The sequence below is a fragment of the Chaetodon trifascialis genome, chromosome 15 (assembly GCF_039877785.1).
Source record: "Chaetodon trifascialis isolate fChaTrf1 chromosome 15, fChaTrf1.hap1, whole genome shotgun sequence".
Lineage (NCBI taxonomy): Eukaryota > Metazoa > Chordata > Actinopteri > Chaetodontiformes > Chaetodontidae > Chaetodon > Chaetodon trifascialis.
The window spans coordinates 22,757,063-22,775,609 of NC_092070.1; the positions used below are offsets into that span (position 1 = coordinate 22,757,063).

General features: G+C 44.0%; 1 protein-coding gene across 1 annotated transcript; it reads left to right on the forward strand.

Annotated features, from left to right (window-relative positions):
• The first annotated feature begins 4,826 nt into the window (after window positions 1-4,826).
• On the forward strand, window positions 4,827-18,049 carry LOC139343734 (uncharacterized). The gene is made up of 23 exons (XM_070981515.1): window positions 4,827-4,962; window positions 6,101-6,148; window positions 6,318-6,344; window positions 6,623-6,682; window positions 6,773-6,805; window positions 6,959-7,033; window positions 7,176-7,259; window positions 7,980-8,009; window positions 8,281-8,325; window positions 13,109-13,171; window positions 13,304-13,351; window positions 13,440-13,493; window positions 14,046-14,099; window positions 14,383-14,415; window positions 14,580-14,615; window positions 15,059-15,103; window positions 15,545-15,586; window positions 15,771-15,830; window positions 15,998-16,072; window positions 16,351-16,383; window positions 17,068-17,106; window positions 17,597-17,653; window positions 17,968-18,049. The coding sequence occupies exons 1-23, from the start codon at window positions 4,896-4,898 to the stop codon at window positions 17,970-17,972; spliced, it is 1,113 nt and encodes a 370-aa protein (XP_070837616.1). The 5' UTR covers window positions 4,827-4,895; the 3' UTR covers window positions 17,973-18,049.
• The last annotated feature ends 498 nt before the right edge of the window (window positions 18,050-18,547 follow it).

The window sequence follows — 18,547 nt, forward strand, 5'->3', positions numbered from 1 at the left end:
GTGTGATCATCACAATCATACAAATTATTAATACACAGCGGAGGGGATTTAAGTGTGGATAAACTGCAAATAAAAACGTCGTGTAAACTGAGCTCAGCCTCCACAACACCCCTTAACACCCACACACCCCAGCCTGTGTGTGTTTCATGCCAAGGGAAGGACAACTGTGGATTGTGTGCGATGCAGTAAGTGTGTGTGATGTTGGACAGAGGTGAAAACAGCCTGTGCCAGCTGTAACAGTCTGTGCAGTCGTTCCCTCGTAAATCTATGTGGCTCTCTGTCTTCTGGGCGCTAAGCTGCCGTATTCCTGCGTTCACCTCAGAGCAACTCACATCGAAGCTATATATTGACTGAGAGCTTTTTTCTGCTCTCCATGCAGACAATTTCAGGCTGTTCTAGGTCTGAAAAGCCTAAAAACATTTCAATGCTGAGCTCTGCCTTGTACTTAAACTGTGGCTTTAAATGACCTGAAGGATGCTGCTGTCTAATTCCTGTTACTGCAATGTGTACTGTACAGAAAATAAATATAATGGAAAGTACCTCCAGAGACTGCGCTGCTCTGAAAACCAACAGCACTGGAGTGATTGCCTGCAGGGTAACTGTGGCTGCAGACACCTGAACAAACCATGAGGAGTCAGAGTCCAGCATCTATATTGCCCCAGACTGAGAAAGCAGCAGGTTTGCAGTGATGTGAAGGTCAGCGTTACTGTACAGTGGAAACTTCCATACGCTGTCCGTCACATCAGCGGGTGGAAAGAGAGTTCAGTGTCTTTTGTCTGCAGCCTGGATGTTTACTTACAGTCTGAAACAGCAAGAAAACCAGACACTTAAGCACCGCTGACAAGTTTTATATGAGCTATTTTTTAATTTTGAAGGAGGCGGAAATGTGCATTAGCACTGACTTTCAGCACATTATTTTGATTTTCCTTCTCATAGTTTTACTGTTTCGGTTCAGTCTCGCTCTTCTCTGCATCGTTTTCGTGTCAACAGGCTGCAAATTTAAGCGATTCTGCCCAGCACCAAACAGCGGACAGACACAGTTAGCGACTAGCAGCTTTAACGCTTCATACTGGAGCAACTGACAGCGAAGGAACCAGATATTTCACTCAGGAACAGAGCTTAAACGACAGTAAATATTGGACTTATTTGCAAGCAACATTTTATCTTAAAATGTGATATCAAATCCAGAATTTTATCCAAATTTTAACAGAATTTTCAGAAAATTGAGTAGCTAGCATGTAAGGATAAGACTGAAGTTGTTTTCTATGAATTCTGTGAACAAGGCCACTGCCACTATAGGTCATAGCCACAGATATAACGTATTTCCCTCCCTTGTCTTCCAGAAAGTGTTAAAAACACATCTGACATTGGCTCTAAACACGCTCTGACCTAACCTGCTCAGCCAGATGCAGGTTCAGCTGCACGAGCGGTGTGCCAGCATCATGGCTCTGTAGGTCTTTGTGCTCTTCCCCTAATGTGTACACGCTACATGGAGCTGAACGCTAATATTAAGCCCCCTGGAGGTGGCCCACAGTGTCTTACAAGCTGGAAGAAGGAGAGCATGAAACCGCTAATAAACACCGCTGTTCCAGGCCCCAGGCTGAGAACGAAAAACCTGTCAGGAAACTCAAGAATAAAGCTATTTTGGAGTTAGTTTCTCGAGAGCGAAGGGGAGTGAAAGTGAGTGCAGATGTTTATTTACCAGAGCAACGCTGCTCATTTCACCGATGAAAGAGTTCAAGTTTGGAGATTCACTTGAGATAATACAGCTGTAAAACCTCCAGATGAACCTGCCCGTTACACTCACGCCATGACGAGCTCTTTGCATGGATTTGTGATTATTTGTATTTACACCTCTGACCAAATGGGGCAGCGTATTTTGAGTTAATTAATAGATCTGAATGTAATGAGGTGCAGGTGCTGCTGCTTTGTTAGAGACACTCTGTTTGTGTCCATAGAAGGAAACAATGGAGGACGCTGCAGCAGCAACTGGTGAGCTGACTTTGGTTATAGGAAGCAGGCGTCATAACTAAATCTCACAGAACAGCACATCTGCCTTTTCAGTGTAAACAGACCAAAAGGGGCCCAAATAACACTTTAACGTGAACTGGCAGCTTGGCTCCACGCTAACATTTTACCATTGGTCCTATACTGACATAATTTTCCCAATATTTCCCATAAATCTAAATGAGCATTTAGTTCCACTGTGCTCACCTTCCCTCCTGATGCACAACCCAGTTCCCCAGATCACAGTCTTATTTGGACAGAATGACTCAAAAGATGATTTAATGCTCCCTGATCTGAGCATGTAGCACCGCTATACTGAGGCCAGCTTGCATGTGAATGTATTTGCTGCAGATTACACTTAAACATGAAGGGAGAGCAAATATCAGCATCTGTTGGAGGCCGCTATTCTGTCCTGCTGCAGAAATTACAGTGGAGAAACACTGACCGTGGCGGTCAGGAGAACCACAATATTAAGTGAGAAAGCCTCCGCTGTGGCCTGAGAGGCTGCAGTTATGAAAATGTCACGTCTTCATTGGGAACGAAGGGTTCTGCTTTATGAAGCTGTATGAAGTTATTTCTATGAAATCAGCCAGATTCTTCCTTTAAGGACACATAAGGTCAGTGCACGAACACACACAGAATGTAATTTGTATGTATGTATTGGGGCACACAGTGTTTCTAATATGACAGACCGCAGTGAAACTGCCATCCAGATGTGCCTCCGCAGACACTGCCCTCCCTGTTCTCATACTGTTCTCTGGGTAAATGAGCCAACGCAGTCTGCACCACCTCTGACAACAATCAGGTCCTTTTTTCAGACGCTTTGACATCTCGTCCTGAAGAATTGACACCGTCCTCACGGACCTGATTGTTTTTCTTAATAGGGGCCTCTCAAATGCAGACAGATAAATGTTTAGAGGTGAATCGCGGGTGAGGGAGTCATGAGTCAGACGTGGTTTATGTTATTGTCTTATGCTCAGTACCACCAGGGAAGACGATGTGGTGGTCTGCACATGTGACTTCAGTTTTCCTCAGGTGGCCGAAAACAACTGGCTTCTTTCAAAGCGTAGCCATCATATGCAGTTAAGTCATAAAGAAACTTAAACATTACCTTAAAAAATGGCTGTTAGACAAGGGACCTCCCACACTATAGGATGTGAGGATGACCCACCATGGGCGAACACTTCTTGTACACACTTCCAGCAGACTAGTTACACACTGTGCTCCCCTAAAGAGCCGGATGACGGCTGACAGCCTGTTTTAGGTGCTCTTCTGTGGAAAACCATGGAAAACCCATGAAAATTATGTTCTAATTGAGGTGGCAGCCTTGTCTGCTATTTCCACAGGTGTGTGTGTGAGTGTATTGTTTCATGTTTTTCACTAAACTGCAACCCCCCCAACACACAAAAAACATGTAATGTTTACTTTGCAATTTCACCAGGATATTTACGCCACTTAAACACGTGTTTGCTTGCTCTCATTATTTTCCCCTTCTTGTTTTAGGAGCTGTGATGTTTACTTTATTAACAAAACCAGAGAAAAACAGGTCTGCCGCTAACAGACGTCTGACGTCTGTTTGGAGGGGGGGTTCTGCTAATATAATTTTTATTTTCATATTAATTTGCACAAGGTTATTATTGGGTGAGGACAGTGTGTTTGTGTTATGAGTGTGCCTGTGAGGAAGTTCATATTTCTGTGATAATTTATGTCTGAGTGTGTTTGTGTGTGTGAGAGATGAGGATGCCATCTCGCTTTATAGAGCTGCTAACTGCTGTTAATGATGTTTTCCCACCCGGACAAGAACGTACTGTAATTACGGAGGAAACACTGCTGTGTGTGTCTGAAGAGCTTCTCTGTGGTGCTGTGGAAAGCATCCTGATGGGAGGCATCAACACCTGGTCTGGGAGCTGCTCTGCTCGATCCCAGAGACCTAAAATCGAGACACCAGACGGCGCAGAACCAGAGCTGGTAACGTTAGGAAGCGTCCTCGTCACCCAAACAACAGACACGCAGCTCCTGCACTCAGGAAAACACCTCCACGACCACGAGGCCAACGCAGAGAGACTAAGACAAAGCTCGTGTCCTCACACCAGCAGGATGCGCCCTTCGCTCTGCCCTGCACGATGCGTATTTATACATCCTTGTGACGTAGCTTCACCCATTGCAATTTTACAATCCTTATCAGTCTTTCAGCGCAGCCTTTGAAGCACACCTTACTGCATTTCAAGTGTGACTCGTGTTTGTGACAAATAAAACCCTGAATCCTCGACTCCTTGTGTGCAGGAAGTGTCAGAAAAGTCAGACAGACACTCTGGGTGTTTGCTCTTTAACGCCGTCTTCACACAGAAAATAATCCTTTCTGGCTGTTTGTCCTCTGAGGAGATTTGTGAATTAATCTCCTTTGTTGTTTTGTCCTCTATTTCCTTCTCTGCTATCTGCCGTAGTAATATATCTGATTGGAACAGTCAGAGATGGACCAGGATAGATGATCACAGAAAAATGTGGATGATGCTACGATAAACCGTTAGCTCACACACAATCTGCCACTTTCAAATCTCATCCATCTGCTCGGTGATGGTGGACAGAGGGTGTGAACTTTCAGGTGCAGGAGAAAATACAAAATCTCACTTCCCGCGTGTGTGTTTGTGTGTCTGTGTGTGTGTATTCTCAGCTAATGGAAATGGACCAAAATGGGCCTCAATCAGACCAGTGTGTGTGTGTGCAGAGGGCAGGACTGGGCGGTGGGAGTGTATGGAAGAGGATTCTGTATATAAGACACGAGGGCCAGTCGTGCTTTGAGCATCCATCCGTCCGTTCATCCGCCCGTCTGTTGGTCTGTCTGCTCTGCATCAGCGCTGCTCAGTTTTCTGTCCTCGCTGTCCTCCATCATGCTGGTTCCAGCTCTGCTGCAGACTTCGCTGGTTCTCTGGTTGGCTCAGCAAACTCTGCAAGGCGGTAAGAAAAACACGGGATTACAGGAGCAAAGACAGAACACTGTCTGTAAACTAAAGTCACAGTTTATTTTATTAAATACTGTCAAACTTGGTTATATTTTTAACAGATTTGGTCATTTTTCAGCTTGTGTTGAACATCATGTCAGTGATCAGGACTGTTTTTGTTTCTGTGCTCTACTGTCACCTCATGCTAATCAATACAAGTATTATATTTAATAACTTAAAATGGTCAGATTTACAGTATCTGATCAACAGGGAGTTTTCAGATCATCACGGACACTGTTAACCTTTGTAATAATACTTAGCTTCACGTCAGGTTAAAAAAGATAATAGAGATATTTGCTGAAATTTAAAAAGACACTTTTGACTTTATTGAAAATGTCAGTCTGTTTCTTTCTTTTTTTTTTTTACAAACTTGCAGTATTTTTGGGGAAATGTTCATACAATCAGTATTTGTATATTCATTGTCCTGATCAGTTGTCATTTCACCTCATCAGAGAGCTTAAATGTCAAAAGCAGAACGATTCGACCTTGAATGCTCTGGTGCTTCAGCATCTCCACCGACACGCTCTCACCTGCGTGTTAAATATCACGTGTGTGAGACCGAGGAGAAAAAGCCTCTGGACTCCGCGGCCTCCACCGTCAGTGATGGCGCCAAGTCGCCGCGGTTTATATTATCTGATTTCTTTGAATCAAAGGACGGGATGAAAAGGTGGCAGCGACAAGTAAAATCTGACAACCTATCGTGAGATGAAGCAAGAGGCTCCACACAGTCGGTTTGTCTCCTCTGTTTCCATCAACGGGCGTCTGTTCCTCTGTCCTCCTGCTGGCCAGTCGCTTTCAGGATTCATTAAATACTAATGTCTGAAGTAACTGATCCTGTCACCTATATATCTAAAAACATATGTGTCTTTCTGTGGAGTATATTAACGTCGTTAAGTGTCAGTTATATACAAAACCACTCAGCTAACTGTAGCGTGTGTCAGTTGTTTCCCAGAAAAGTTCAGTTTTGTGCACATTTACACTGCGTTTCCTCATTACATGCACGAGCTGTTTTGAACAATCTTTGGTCCTTTTGATAAATTCAGAGAACAAATTGTCATCAATGGTTTAATATTATTTTGTGCTCCTTTTTTCAGGGGTTAAACCTCAAAGTGTATCCTGGGGGAGAGTGCTGCCAGCCAGAGGTGTGTTTTTAACTTCTTTGAGCACGTGTATTTAAAAGACTTTGAAAACTGAAGATTATTAGTTTAACCCTTCATGACCAGGATCAGCAGGCTGCTGTTTGAAGTCTGAAGGCCTGTTTTGGATTGCATATTATTAACTGTCTGTCTCTCCTTGTTGTCTGCTCGTCAGGTGTTGGCATTGGAGTAAAACCTGGAGGTGAGTGGTTTTCTTAGCATGCATGAACTTTCCACCAAAAGGTTAAATTAAGTGCAAACATGAGTAATTAAAGAAATGATGGCACCAGATTAGCCTTCCACTGGCTGATGCAGTCATTTGCATTATTAGCTGTGCAAATATCAGATTTGCAGCTAAGTCAGTACATACGTGTCTACATGTAAGGTAACATGTATGCATTTCCAGATGTGTCAGACATATTTTGAGTGATCCAGTGGTGAATGAAACCATCAACTGTGTCCTTTTCTTCTGTTTCCCAGTTACAGGCGCCCTTGGAGCACTGGGGAGCCGATATGGCAGCAAAGCCATGAAGACTGGAAGTATGTTAAGCTTTCTGTTTCATTTCTACACACAGCGTTTCCCCTCAGATGAGTCACGTTTGTATTTCTTCCTCTTTGTTTTAATCTTAGTTGGACGCTACCCAGGGGCTCAGCTTGGTGCTGGTGAGTTATCTTAAGGAAAAAATAGAAATGCTTTCATGAATTGAGAGATTTCCAGTCCTGATGCAGAGAATCAGTCTGTGCATCTGAAGTCTGAGTGATGACACTTATTTCAGACTCAGCTGCTCCATGTGGACGTCTTCTGTGTTTTCACAGGAGGTTACAGAGCGCTCGGGTTAGGAGGCAGAGCAGGCCTGAAGCCCGGTGGATATGGAGCCCAGGGAGCCTATGGTACATCAATACAAGCACTCACCACTTTCACAGCCTGCGTGCTTTGTCTTCTCTCATAGATTACTGATTCGCTTCATGGAGATCAAAACACACCGATTATGATAACACACACCTTGACTGAGTTTGGTCCTTGTGGTTGCAGGTGCCAGTCTGGGCACAGGAATGGGTTTGGGGGCCGGACTCACAAATGGACTCGGACTGGGTTTGGGCCAGGGAGGAAAACGTGGTAAGGCCGACACATAAAGGAGTATGTCATGGTCCAGTTGATGTTTTCTATAGATATTGATAACTGAGTTGAAACCCAGAGTCTGTTGGTGGGTGTTAGATCGTTAAAAGCAAAAAAAACAACAACAACAACAACAACAAAAAAACACTGCAGGACAGCAAGCCAGTTAATAGTTTACTGTGCATAAATAGAAGTTGTGCAAAGGCAGCCATTAGCGACCATTAGCAGCAGTTTTAATTACAGTTTTGGTCATTTTGCAAGGCAGATTTTTGCATCAGTTATTAAAGATTTAAGATTGTAATTCATCATTTGCTTCTTATCATTATACAGTAATGAGGAGATTATTAAATGAAAACTGTTGATCTTGCAGAATAAAACATTAATAAATGCTTTATAATGACCAGAAGAGAGCCAACATGTTACTGATGCTAATTAGCTACTAGTTAATGGTGAATATAGCTTTAATGTAAAGTGTTATTTCTTCTTTAAGAGGCGTTTATATAATGATATGTTGTGTCTTCCTGTTTGTGTGTCTTTGTCATCACTGTTCAAACATGACAAGTGTTTATTGGAAATTCTTACTGGCTTTACACTGAGGCTGGTTGTCAAGAAGCAGTCTGTCTGATGTCTCAGGAACAAAGACGGAGAGGAAGACAAATCTCACACAAGCCGTAAAAACCTTTGTAAATAAAAATTAACTGTGTTTTTGTGACTTTCCAGTTTACGGTGGTGGTCATGGCGCTCTGCCTGGTGAGTAATTACATGCTTTGTTCCATGATTTCCTTACGTTGTTTGCTCAGATGAGAGTGTGCACAGTGAACCACACAGCCTGTAAGCCCTCTGCTTGTCTGGTGGGTAAATCTCAGCTCAGTGGCCCTCTGTCATTCTCTGTGAACATGATACATGGAGCAGATTGCAGCTCAGCACATAAATTATGGTCCTCGCGATGTAATCAGAGTACATGTCAGATTTACAGATTTGCTCCTCGTCCTCTGAACTTGGCTTTTTGTTTTCTGGCCAGGATATGGGGCTTTAGCTGGCATCGGTTATCCCGGAGCCCGACCAGGTAAGCGATGCATCAGGTCTTACCTCGGAAGCCATTACTTCTTCTGTTCAGCTCAGATTTATGGGCTGCAGGGTATTTTCTCATGTCCCGTCAAACACACAGCAAACACACACTTATGCTGTCAGTCGTGGATAGAATCAGGTTTAAAGGGATATCAAAGGTTTTGTAAAACCATGTTCAGCATCTTTAATGTAAAGATTTGTCCTGTTCTGCTGCAGAGATGCTCGTCTTTGAAAACAAGCCTGATGGCTGCATGTCTGTTTGGCCATAGTGTCAGCCTGGGAGTGAAATCAGTGACGGGCTAAGGAAACCTGGGAAAAGCTCCACTGCAGTAACCAGTGGTCTTTGTTAGTCTGTGTCTGTCTTTGTGCTGTGTTTGTCCGTCTGCTCACTGAGGTCACGCCTGCTTTTGTTTGCATGAAATCACAGCTGTCCACTGCAATATTATCATCAGCTCTTCTTGTTTTATCTCGCGTGCACAGCGGAGACTCACTGATGTTTGACTGCGTCAGGGTTTCGTCTGAGTTGCCTGGCTCTCATTACCACGCCGTCAGTCTGAGAGTTCATCAGAGTTAATGAGAGCTGATGGGTGGGGAGCACTTAATGCTGAGCTGAGGAGGCGACTGGGAGGTTATGCAATCTATATGCACATGAACAACTTAATTATAGTAACATGAAGGTGTTACTCAGCTGTATTTCAATTCAATTCAATTCAATTTTATTTGTATAGCGCCAAATCACAACAGAAGTTGTCTCAGGACACTTTCCATATAGAGCTGGTACAGACCAAGCTCTTTTATCTACAAAGAAACCAACAATTCCCCCATGAGCAAGCACTTGGCGACATTTGAGCTTGTAATCACGTTTTGCAGAATGTTATGTGGAATTTATTTGAGCACAAAAACAAAAAGTCACACATAAAAACAAAGTACTTGTTTTTGCTGCATCAGGTTACTGTGAACCACGAACTGTTTTAAATCTCTTCTGGTTGCAGCTCTGGTTTTATGAGCTACAGTATGCATGCAAATATTCGTAGTTTTGAGAAAATCTGCTGAATTATTTCTATCTACTGGCAAATATGTGTCATCTTTAAAACTTTGGCTCTGTCCCTGCTTTCATGTCTCATCAGTGTCTTTGTCCCACACTGAGTCAGGTGTTGTCTTATCTTCGTGCTGTAATGCTGGTGCTTTTTATGGCATTTCAACAATTTGGGACAGCAACAATTTGCTGTGATGTCACGTAGTAAATGAGTAGGACCATGTGTGTCCTTCCACAGTGTGTCTTCAGTTGTGTGTTGTCTCTTTGTTGTCTCACTTCCTTATTACTGTGATGACTCCGACCTTTGGAGCAAGAGTCATTTCAGACCATAATGGATTCTGTCATGTCTCCGTTTGGTCTTGAATTACCTTCACTTGAGCTGCGACTACTCTGTTGATGATGTGTCATATTGCATTGAATGCTCTGATACACACATCAACTAAAACACAGAACACTAAATATTTTGCCACTGGCCCCAACTGTGTGCTGTTGACCTCGAAGAAGAGCTGTTGTCTTTGAGCCACCAAGACGTCGTGAATGCATGATGATGTTTCTCTGCCAGGTGTGTCTACAGCAGATTTGGGTGGACCTGAGATGGCCAGTCTGTGCCAAGATGTTCAGGATCTGAGGAGAGCAAAGAGTGGAGCGTTCGGGCTGTGGTATGGAAAAAAGGACAGAACTCTTGGAGCTGAAATGCCCAGCATGAGGAGAACCAGTACACTTGGTGCCACAGCTCCTGAGTCACAGACAGAAGTTGGCTTTAGACCTGCTGGACTGCCACCTGGAGGACAGACCAAAACCCTTGATCCAGAAGTTAAGTCATCACGGCTTGGACCGATGACACCCCTTGATAAACAATGTAAAAGCCTGGCTGTTTCACAAGCACAAGGAGGAGAAAGTCACGATCGTCTGGTCCCAGAAAGAAGCGGAGCAGCAAACCATGGAGCCACATTGGCCACTTTAGGCGTAAGACAGCAACTGCCTCTCGATAAAGACAAAAGTTCTGCTTCTTCTCAGGCACAGAGGACGAGAGACTCATCTAGCCAACGAAAACAGCGGGTCCAGAACTGTGGATCCACTCGTGATGCGTCAGATCTATTGGAAATCAATCAACATGAGCTTTTGAGGAGTCAAAGTCTGGGGCCTCAGCGTCACGTTGGTGAAGAACACAAACATCTTGGACGTGCAACTCAAGCACGAGGAGAGAGAACCAACCATCAACTGCCTCTCTCACAAACTCTGGATGGCAGAGGCATTACACTCTCTGCTGCAGCAGGTGGGCATCACGTCAAAGACCCTCAGCTTGAGGCCAAACGCACAAATGTGCCTAGAATCTGTGGGACTGTTGCTGTAGAAAAGCGTAATCGTGGTTCTCTAAATCTTCAAGTACAAGGAGGGCGGTGCTATGGACCCGTGATCCCGGCTGCGAGTGGGATCCAGAGTTTAGACGTCGCCTCAGTAGAAGAGCAGGAAGGCTTCACTGCTGATGGTCAGGAAGCGAAACAGCTTTCCCATGCTGAGCGTGAAGGGACAAAATCTAAAGATCCCAGAATCCCAGGACAAACTGGGAGGAACCCCCAGACAGCAAGTAAGAGCAGAGCTTCGTCTTTACGCAAGATCACAATGTCTGAGATCCACACCACGGTTTCCTCCTCAGTTCCTCTTTCTAGCAGTGAAACACACTTAGTTTTAGGAGTTATCAAAAATGTCCAGTTTCTTCTTCTTCTGGCTTCAGGTGCATTACCTGGATGCTCATCTGGAAATGATCACAGAGTTTCAGGATCCACAAAACACAGAAACAAAAACGTTGTTTGCTCTGTGAGGCTGCATTGATTGAACTTATTAGTGATATGTTTTATATGTTTAGTTTATAAGATGTGATCAGTGACACGTGGCTGATTAGGCTCTTCAGGAAATATGCTAATGAGCACGTACAGTGCTCGTGCTGCCTTATGATAGCTGCTGTGGTCTCTAGATAATGAGCCAGCAGCTGGAGTGACCAGTGGTTCTATAAATAGTAAATCCATTAGCCTCTATGTGTATTGCTTGGCCCGCTGAGCAGTGTCCTTGTATAATTTCACCTTGGCGTGGATGGAGAAGCGCAGCAGTTCAAGCTGTAGTCACTGTGAGATTGAAGCTTCTGACAGACTCTTTATGAGAGTGATGATCAGCTTTGTATAGGCTGTCATCCAGGATGTCACCCTGAATGGACAGGAGGCTAATAGTAAGCTGTCACCTGCATGTCCTAATGTGTATATACCAACACCTTTTCATAAAATCTTCCTGAATTGAGACGTGAAACAGATTATTATTGACTCATTTTGGTCTCTGTGTGATGGTCCAGATGCGTCAGGGCCCTCAGCTGCTAACAGCGACGTGAGGCACCTGCTACCTCTCTCAGGAAATCTCTCTGTGTGGCTTGAAGTAACAAACCACCTGAGAATAAACACTTTACCGACCGTAGATTGTGCGGCTGAGTCTCGCTGCTCCCAAAAAAGCAAATCATGAGGTGGAGCATTTCTTTTAACGTTGTAAGATTTGTCTGCTTGATCTGTGCGGCTTCTCGTTGCACTGCGTCAACCGTCAGAAGACCTTTGAGAGTCAGAAGTGTTTATTTTTGTGATCTCTGTTGAACGAATTTATATCTCACAAAACATACTTGAATGTACTTCCACATCTTCCGTGCCATTTATTTTTTGTATTGTATGCATTTGTACCCTTGTCCTAATAGGAAAGGAGTTTCTAAAATAAGGAAAGTCTTCTGTTGTTATAAATGTTGGAGCCTCCTTCAACAGCTCAGAGTCCCAGTGCTAAAAACATGGCACATTTATACTGACTCTGGTTCATCTGTTTGTGGAGGGTTTTGTTGTACTGACTAACACCTGGAGCTTTACATTGTGTGGCTCATATCAGCTTTGGGCTGGTTCAGGTGATGATCTCTCAGTCACTGACGTAGAGAGGTTTAGATCAAAGTTCTTAAAGTCATTGCTGGTTAATCTCTTTATCTTCATATCACACTGTTTATTCATGTTAAGCTGTGTCCACAGGTAGAACAGGTACCTGCCTGTTTCTAGTGTGAGCGCTGGTGAAGCCTAATACCTCCAGTAATATCTCTGCGTCTCGACGCAGAAAGACAAATGTAGAAAACCAGGAGAAATAAAGTGGAAATTACAAAGAGATGTTGACAGATGCAGCATCTGGTGTCTGGTTTTTAGGATTCAGTCCAGGAGAAGCAGTGGTCAGTGAAGACGGTGCTAAAACCATCCAACCCTGGACAAGGTGTTGAAATGTTGTGTGTGTGTGTGTGTGTGTGTGTGTGTGTGTGTGTGTGTGTGTGTGTGTGTGTGTGTGTGTGTGTGTGTGTGTGCGCGTGCGCTCCACTGTCAGCTGCACATGTCAAGCAGTCTGTTAACAGGAACTGTTGACAGTATCTTCTGTGTATGGAAATATCTGAACGAGGCTGGATATTTATGTCCCAGTTTTATCATGTGTTTAAACTCGATTTAACTTCCAACCAGCAGCAGTGCTGAGCGATCGTTGCTCATGTTTTCTGCAGAAATGTCGACTCTGGTGTATTATAAAGCAATCAGAGCTCACGTCTCTCTCTAGGTCACAGTGGAATATATTATATTTGATTATTTAGCCTTTATTGTGGGGAAATTTGTGTTGCCTGATGCCCCACATCAAAGTGCTGCTCAGGTGGTTACAGGTGATTTTGCTGAGCTTGTGTTAACTTCCTCCACAGGTTACATTGGTGGACCAGGAAACTACCTGGGGGCGAGCCTGGGCGCTGGGGGCTACGGAGCAGGTAATGCTGGGCACTGACGCTTAGCACGAGAAGTTCAAACAGTTCAGAGCAAACAGTTCTTGCTTAGCAGATGAAGATGCTGATGTAGATTTACACCACCTGTGGTAAAGGATTCCCACCTCCTGCTTGCAGGTTTGGGGCAGGGGGCATACCTGGGTGGTGCAGCTGGCAAACTTGGAGGTATGTTAATTTAAGGTTTATGCTCTTGTTTTTTTCCTTTTGGACCATGTCTTAACTCCTAACTCTCTCTCTGTAAAATACATCTCAGCTGCTGCTCTGGGACAGGGTGGGTATCCTCAAGGTGCTGCAGGGATGTCAAATGGTGAGGCTGTGGAATAATTGTACTATCTGTCTCCTCTCTGCAGCCGTTTCAGTCTCAGTTTATCCCCAGATTTTTGATTCTGAACCCCTCCAAACTTACTGGCCCCATGCACATGTAGAAGCATGTCTGAAAGCGCAGCCTGAAGAGAAACCTGAAGGTTAACGTTCAGCGCTGAGGATGCACAGATCATTTGTGGCACAGCAGAGAATCAGCTGTTTCTCCTCCTTTGCCTGGAAAAGCAACCGTTTCCTGTAAAAATGATCTGAGCTCCTCTTCACTTCTCTTTAAAGGTCACAGGAGAGGCTGCTCCAGCATCTTCCTGTCCTTTCTGGTGAATAATTGATAGTGCTTTTAAAAAGTAGAAGGCAACAACAACAACAAAGAATTACTCACAGAGCGTCCCAGTCATCTCAGAACTGTACTCCTGTGGATGCCTTTTCCTCTTTTTTTGTATGCATTGAAGTATATTTTGTAGTGGCTTTCCATGTTTCACAGTTCAAGAAATGCAGAAGTAGTGAGAGTTGGTGTCTCATGCAATGTGTTTTATCACAGGCTACGGTGATGGAGCAACAGGATACCTGGGTGCGACGGCAGGCAACGGCTTTGGTAAGTGGAAACCCCTCAGCACATGCACCGAGAAATTCAAACTCCACCAGATAAACTGCGGCCTCTGCGAGTTACGGAAGGCAACACAGATGATGGTTTGAATTTAAAAACCAAAACTCAAACCTTGAAATGTGAAATTGTCTGGCCGAGGATCATTCTTCATTCTGTTTGGTGTCAGAGGAATCTGCATGAAAGCTGACAGGCTGACAGCGGTGATGGTTTTCAGTTAAGACGGGCTGATCCTTTGTGTTGAGTGACTTTCTTCATTCTGTTCTCCCTCAAGGTGGAGATGCTGGTGCAAAAGCTTTGTCTACAGGTATCTCACATACATGCCAAAGACTCCTTTTCCTTTCCTTTTGGTGCTGGCTACAGTCAGAAATGTCAAATACAGCACTGACTTGAAAAGATTAGCTTTGAACTCGGTTTTTGCAGGCAGATGTGGTTTTAAATGTTTTAACATGCAGCCTCCTCTCTCAACAGGTTACGGGAACGGTTACAGCGACGGTTACGGGGCTGGTGAGTACCATTCAATGAAAAGGAAGGGAGTCATAGGTCACAGACATAATTATAATGCTAATTAGAACTATGTTTCAGGGCTTGGTTACCCTGCAGAGTTAGCTGATGTTGCTGAGAACAAAGCAGGGAAGAGTGAAGGTAATATAACCTTCTGAAACCAATCACAGGTGATGGCACTAACCTGTAGATGCTTTAACCTGCAGCGTTTGACAGAAAATAAGAGGCCGTGAGGGAACACACTTCCTCTTCTGAACAACCAGTGTGGTCTTTCATCCACTGGGTGTAGCTATTGTCTCTTATTTATAGAAGCTGACCAGTTGAATCTGGTGGTTTCTCACTTCCTGCTCCTGTAGATGCTTTTAACACAGTTTTATTGAAAGTTGTGAGTCAGTTCATGGATGAACAGTGTTTGACGTGCATGTTTGTTTTTCCGATTCCTCCAGCCCTCGGCACCGGAGGCTACGCCGGACAGGTCCAGGGGGCGTATGGTAAGACATTTAAGGATGAGCAGCGGCAGAGATCAAACTCTATGTTCCTCTGGCTGACATCCAGTGTTTCACATAAACCAACACATGGAAATATCAGATGGTGCTGAGAGTGTGAATGCCTCCACCAAGGCTGCACAATCCAGAGCCTACAGTTGGAGTGGAGGAGATGATATGAACAAACTATTGCCCTCCAGCATGCAAAGCTGCAGCCTCTGTAATGGTTAAAGTCTGCACATAGCAACACATGAGCTGATTATCTAACAAACAGCAGCAGTTTATATCTGTCACACATTTCAGTCACATCTGTTACTGTTCCTGTCAAACCAACAGACAAGCAGGATGGAAACAACCTCCTCAAATGCACCAATAAGACGTCTGTGCGAATATATTTTCCATGATGTTTGAAAGCGTATCACTGAAGCCCCTCTCGTCGTCTTTCAGGCGCGCTTGGTGCAGGACTGGAATCAACCGGTGGCAAATATGGTGAGCTGTGCTGACATGACCTCATCCTTCTGTCACAGTATTAGTCAGGCTTCTGTGGTTTCCATGCAAGAGTCAGACTTGAACTAGTGGACAGCACAGAGCTGGTTTACAGCCTGTGCAGGAGAAACGGTGAAGAGAGAGAAGAAATATGAGTCAGCTCGCCCAACTGAGTTTGTTCCTGCAGGTGGAGGAGCTGCTCAGGTTCCTTATGGTAGCTCTCCAGTGATCCCTACTGGACTGGAAGGTAAGAGTTTAAGGTACATCTGTAATCAACACCCCAGTCTGAGGCCCTCGGCAATTAAAACAAATAAACTCCAGCAGCAAATCATATTTTGTTACACCACAATCAACCACCCTGCTGGTCACAGCATCACAGCTATCAGAACAGTTAAATACTTGTCGTCCCCTCAGGAGATGCTGGCTACCCGTATGCTGCTCAGCAGCTCGGCCTCGGCGCTGAAGGTGCTAAAACCGCCAACAAATATGGTGAGAATGAGTGACTGTGTGAAGTATAAGGTGTGACAAACTGTGCGTAATGGAAAAAGTATTGTTTGATTGTTTCTGTTTAATCAGTCCTACTGAAGGTGAAACCCTCAGTCCAACAGATAATAATGAGATGACAGACATAATTGTCATGGTATCAGTCACATCAATGCTTTCTCTCTAATCTCAGTCTTTGCATTGTGGGACAGACAGCAGATATCTTGTGAGTGTGTGTCAGCACATCTGGTGCTCAAGTATCTGCATGTTTTGTGTTGTTTCAGGAGCTGGTGCAGGATATGGAGCTCAGCAAACAGGTGAATGTCCATGCATTCTCTCATTCAAGAAACACGCATCCTTTCACATCGTGCACCAGACCTCTGTGTGTACTTTGTCACAGCACTGTGACACATCGCTATTCACAGAGATGGTTGCATGTGAAGGACAGTCATAAGTATTTTTAGCATCCGTATGTCTTGCATAATTGAGACTTTAATTTCTAAGTATACCCGTTAGCTGCGCACATTTCTCCTGAATGCCAAAAACACCAAAAACACAAATGTATTTTGTGCATTTGGCTGCAGTCAGGCTGAAGGCACAATTGGCCCGAATTTGCTCTTATGTGACCAGATCTGCTCTTTTCATGACCGTCTGATTTGGCCCACTTATATACGTGGTCCTGGATGAGATACAGGTCTGATTTCTTGCTGTGCGACCTCAATCTGAGCAGTCATATCAGGATTCATGAGAACCGACAGAGTTTTGTGATGACAGATGTAGTTGAAAGTAGCCACGAACATCCTGAAATCTGTCCTATGAGGTCATTCATGTCATGATCGCTGGCTCGCTTTCTCCTCATCCTACTGGTCACATTTAAAAAATAATGTGACCAGTCAAAAAGTCAGATCTCAGCTATAAATCCACATTGTGGACACTGTGAATGCAGCCTGTGTCTTTTGTCCTGGTCTGTCTTAAGAACGTCTTTGCCTGTGTTTGATAAGGTTACGGTGCTCAGCTAGGAGCCACTCAAGATGCTTTGGGTAAGCAAGAAACCCCCAGACTTCCTCACTGACGATCGACTTGCGCTCACTTCGCTGCTCCTGCTGACCTTATTAGCCATGTCTTCTTGTCTTCTTGCGTAATATTACGTTGACGCGTGCAGAGTGTTGCACATTTTGCTGTGTTACAGAAAAGCTCTCACATTTGATCATCGTGCAGTTTTGCATGTGCCCAAATATGGATGTTCCTTCAAGAATACACATTATTTCCTGACTAAAACAAGCAAGGCGAAGCTGCTTCTGGAAGATTAACTCTTTCCTCACAACTGTTCTTTTCACATGCTCTGAACACGTACTCTGACTTTAACTACATGAATTACAGATTACTCTCCGCTCAGGGGTGTGAAGCTGCATGAGGGGTTGGCCGAGCTGCTGTTGCAATGTTTAACTAAGCTGTCAAACCTCATTTTCTTACTTCTGCGGTTTCCCTTTAGTACATTTTGTAACTGTGAACTGGTTCATCCTTTCACAGGAGAGCAAGCTGGCAAATATGGTGGAGTGAACGGCGCCCTTGGAAATGGATACAAAGGTGAGAATGAAGGAAGATTCAGAGCTGATGCATGAAGTTAAAACCAGTTCAAACATCATTAAACCATTTAAAATCCCACCAAACTTTGACACAAATGACATTTGTTCTTATTAAAAAGAACCTTTTAAGGATGAGGAGACTGACTCTGAAACAGTCATGTTAAGACGGACATCTTTGTAGTTTATTGTGTGATTTCATTCACACTGCGTCATTTCTGTTGCAGTCTTGTCACCAAGCAGTCAAATTCATCAGTATTTCCTGATTCGTTATCCTTGTGTGTCCCCCACCCGTCCTCTTTGTCTCTTTGTCTCCAGGCTGATTCAAATGACCTGGACTTCTTCAAGTGGATCATTTCCACGTCCTGTTCAGTGGAGTGTGTTTAAAAGCTTTCTGTGTGTTTTTTGTGTTGTCTTTCCTTTTACTTGTCTGTCTCTGTAAGTGGACATTTGTTATCCGTGTCTCTTTGTCTTGTTGGTCCAAATCCTGCAGTGCCCCACCAGTCTTATTCTGTCAACACTGAACTAAATGGTGGTGAATATAAATAGACGTTAAGTGCAAGAGAGTGATCTCCATGTTCTAAGATAAATTTTGAAATGTTGACTTTACTGCTTGAATCTAATAAAGTATATGTCAGATGATGCTGAGCAGAAGCTTCTGGGTGAAAACGTTTTACATAATGCTTACCTGCACACATTGTTCTCTTTAATAGTGTCAGTGAAGCCTCATCCGTGCACAGGAAGTTTTACCACTTCCTGTCGCAGCTCAAGCAACGCTGCGTAAGACAAATGGAACATGAATATTCAAATCAAAACTAAAAGTAATAAAATGAAACAACAAATCCAAAGAGCGGTTCAGATATTGTGTTTTATTAATGTGATTAATATGCACGAGTAG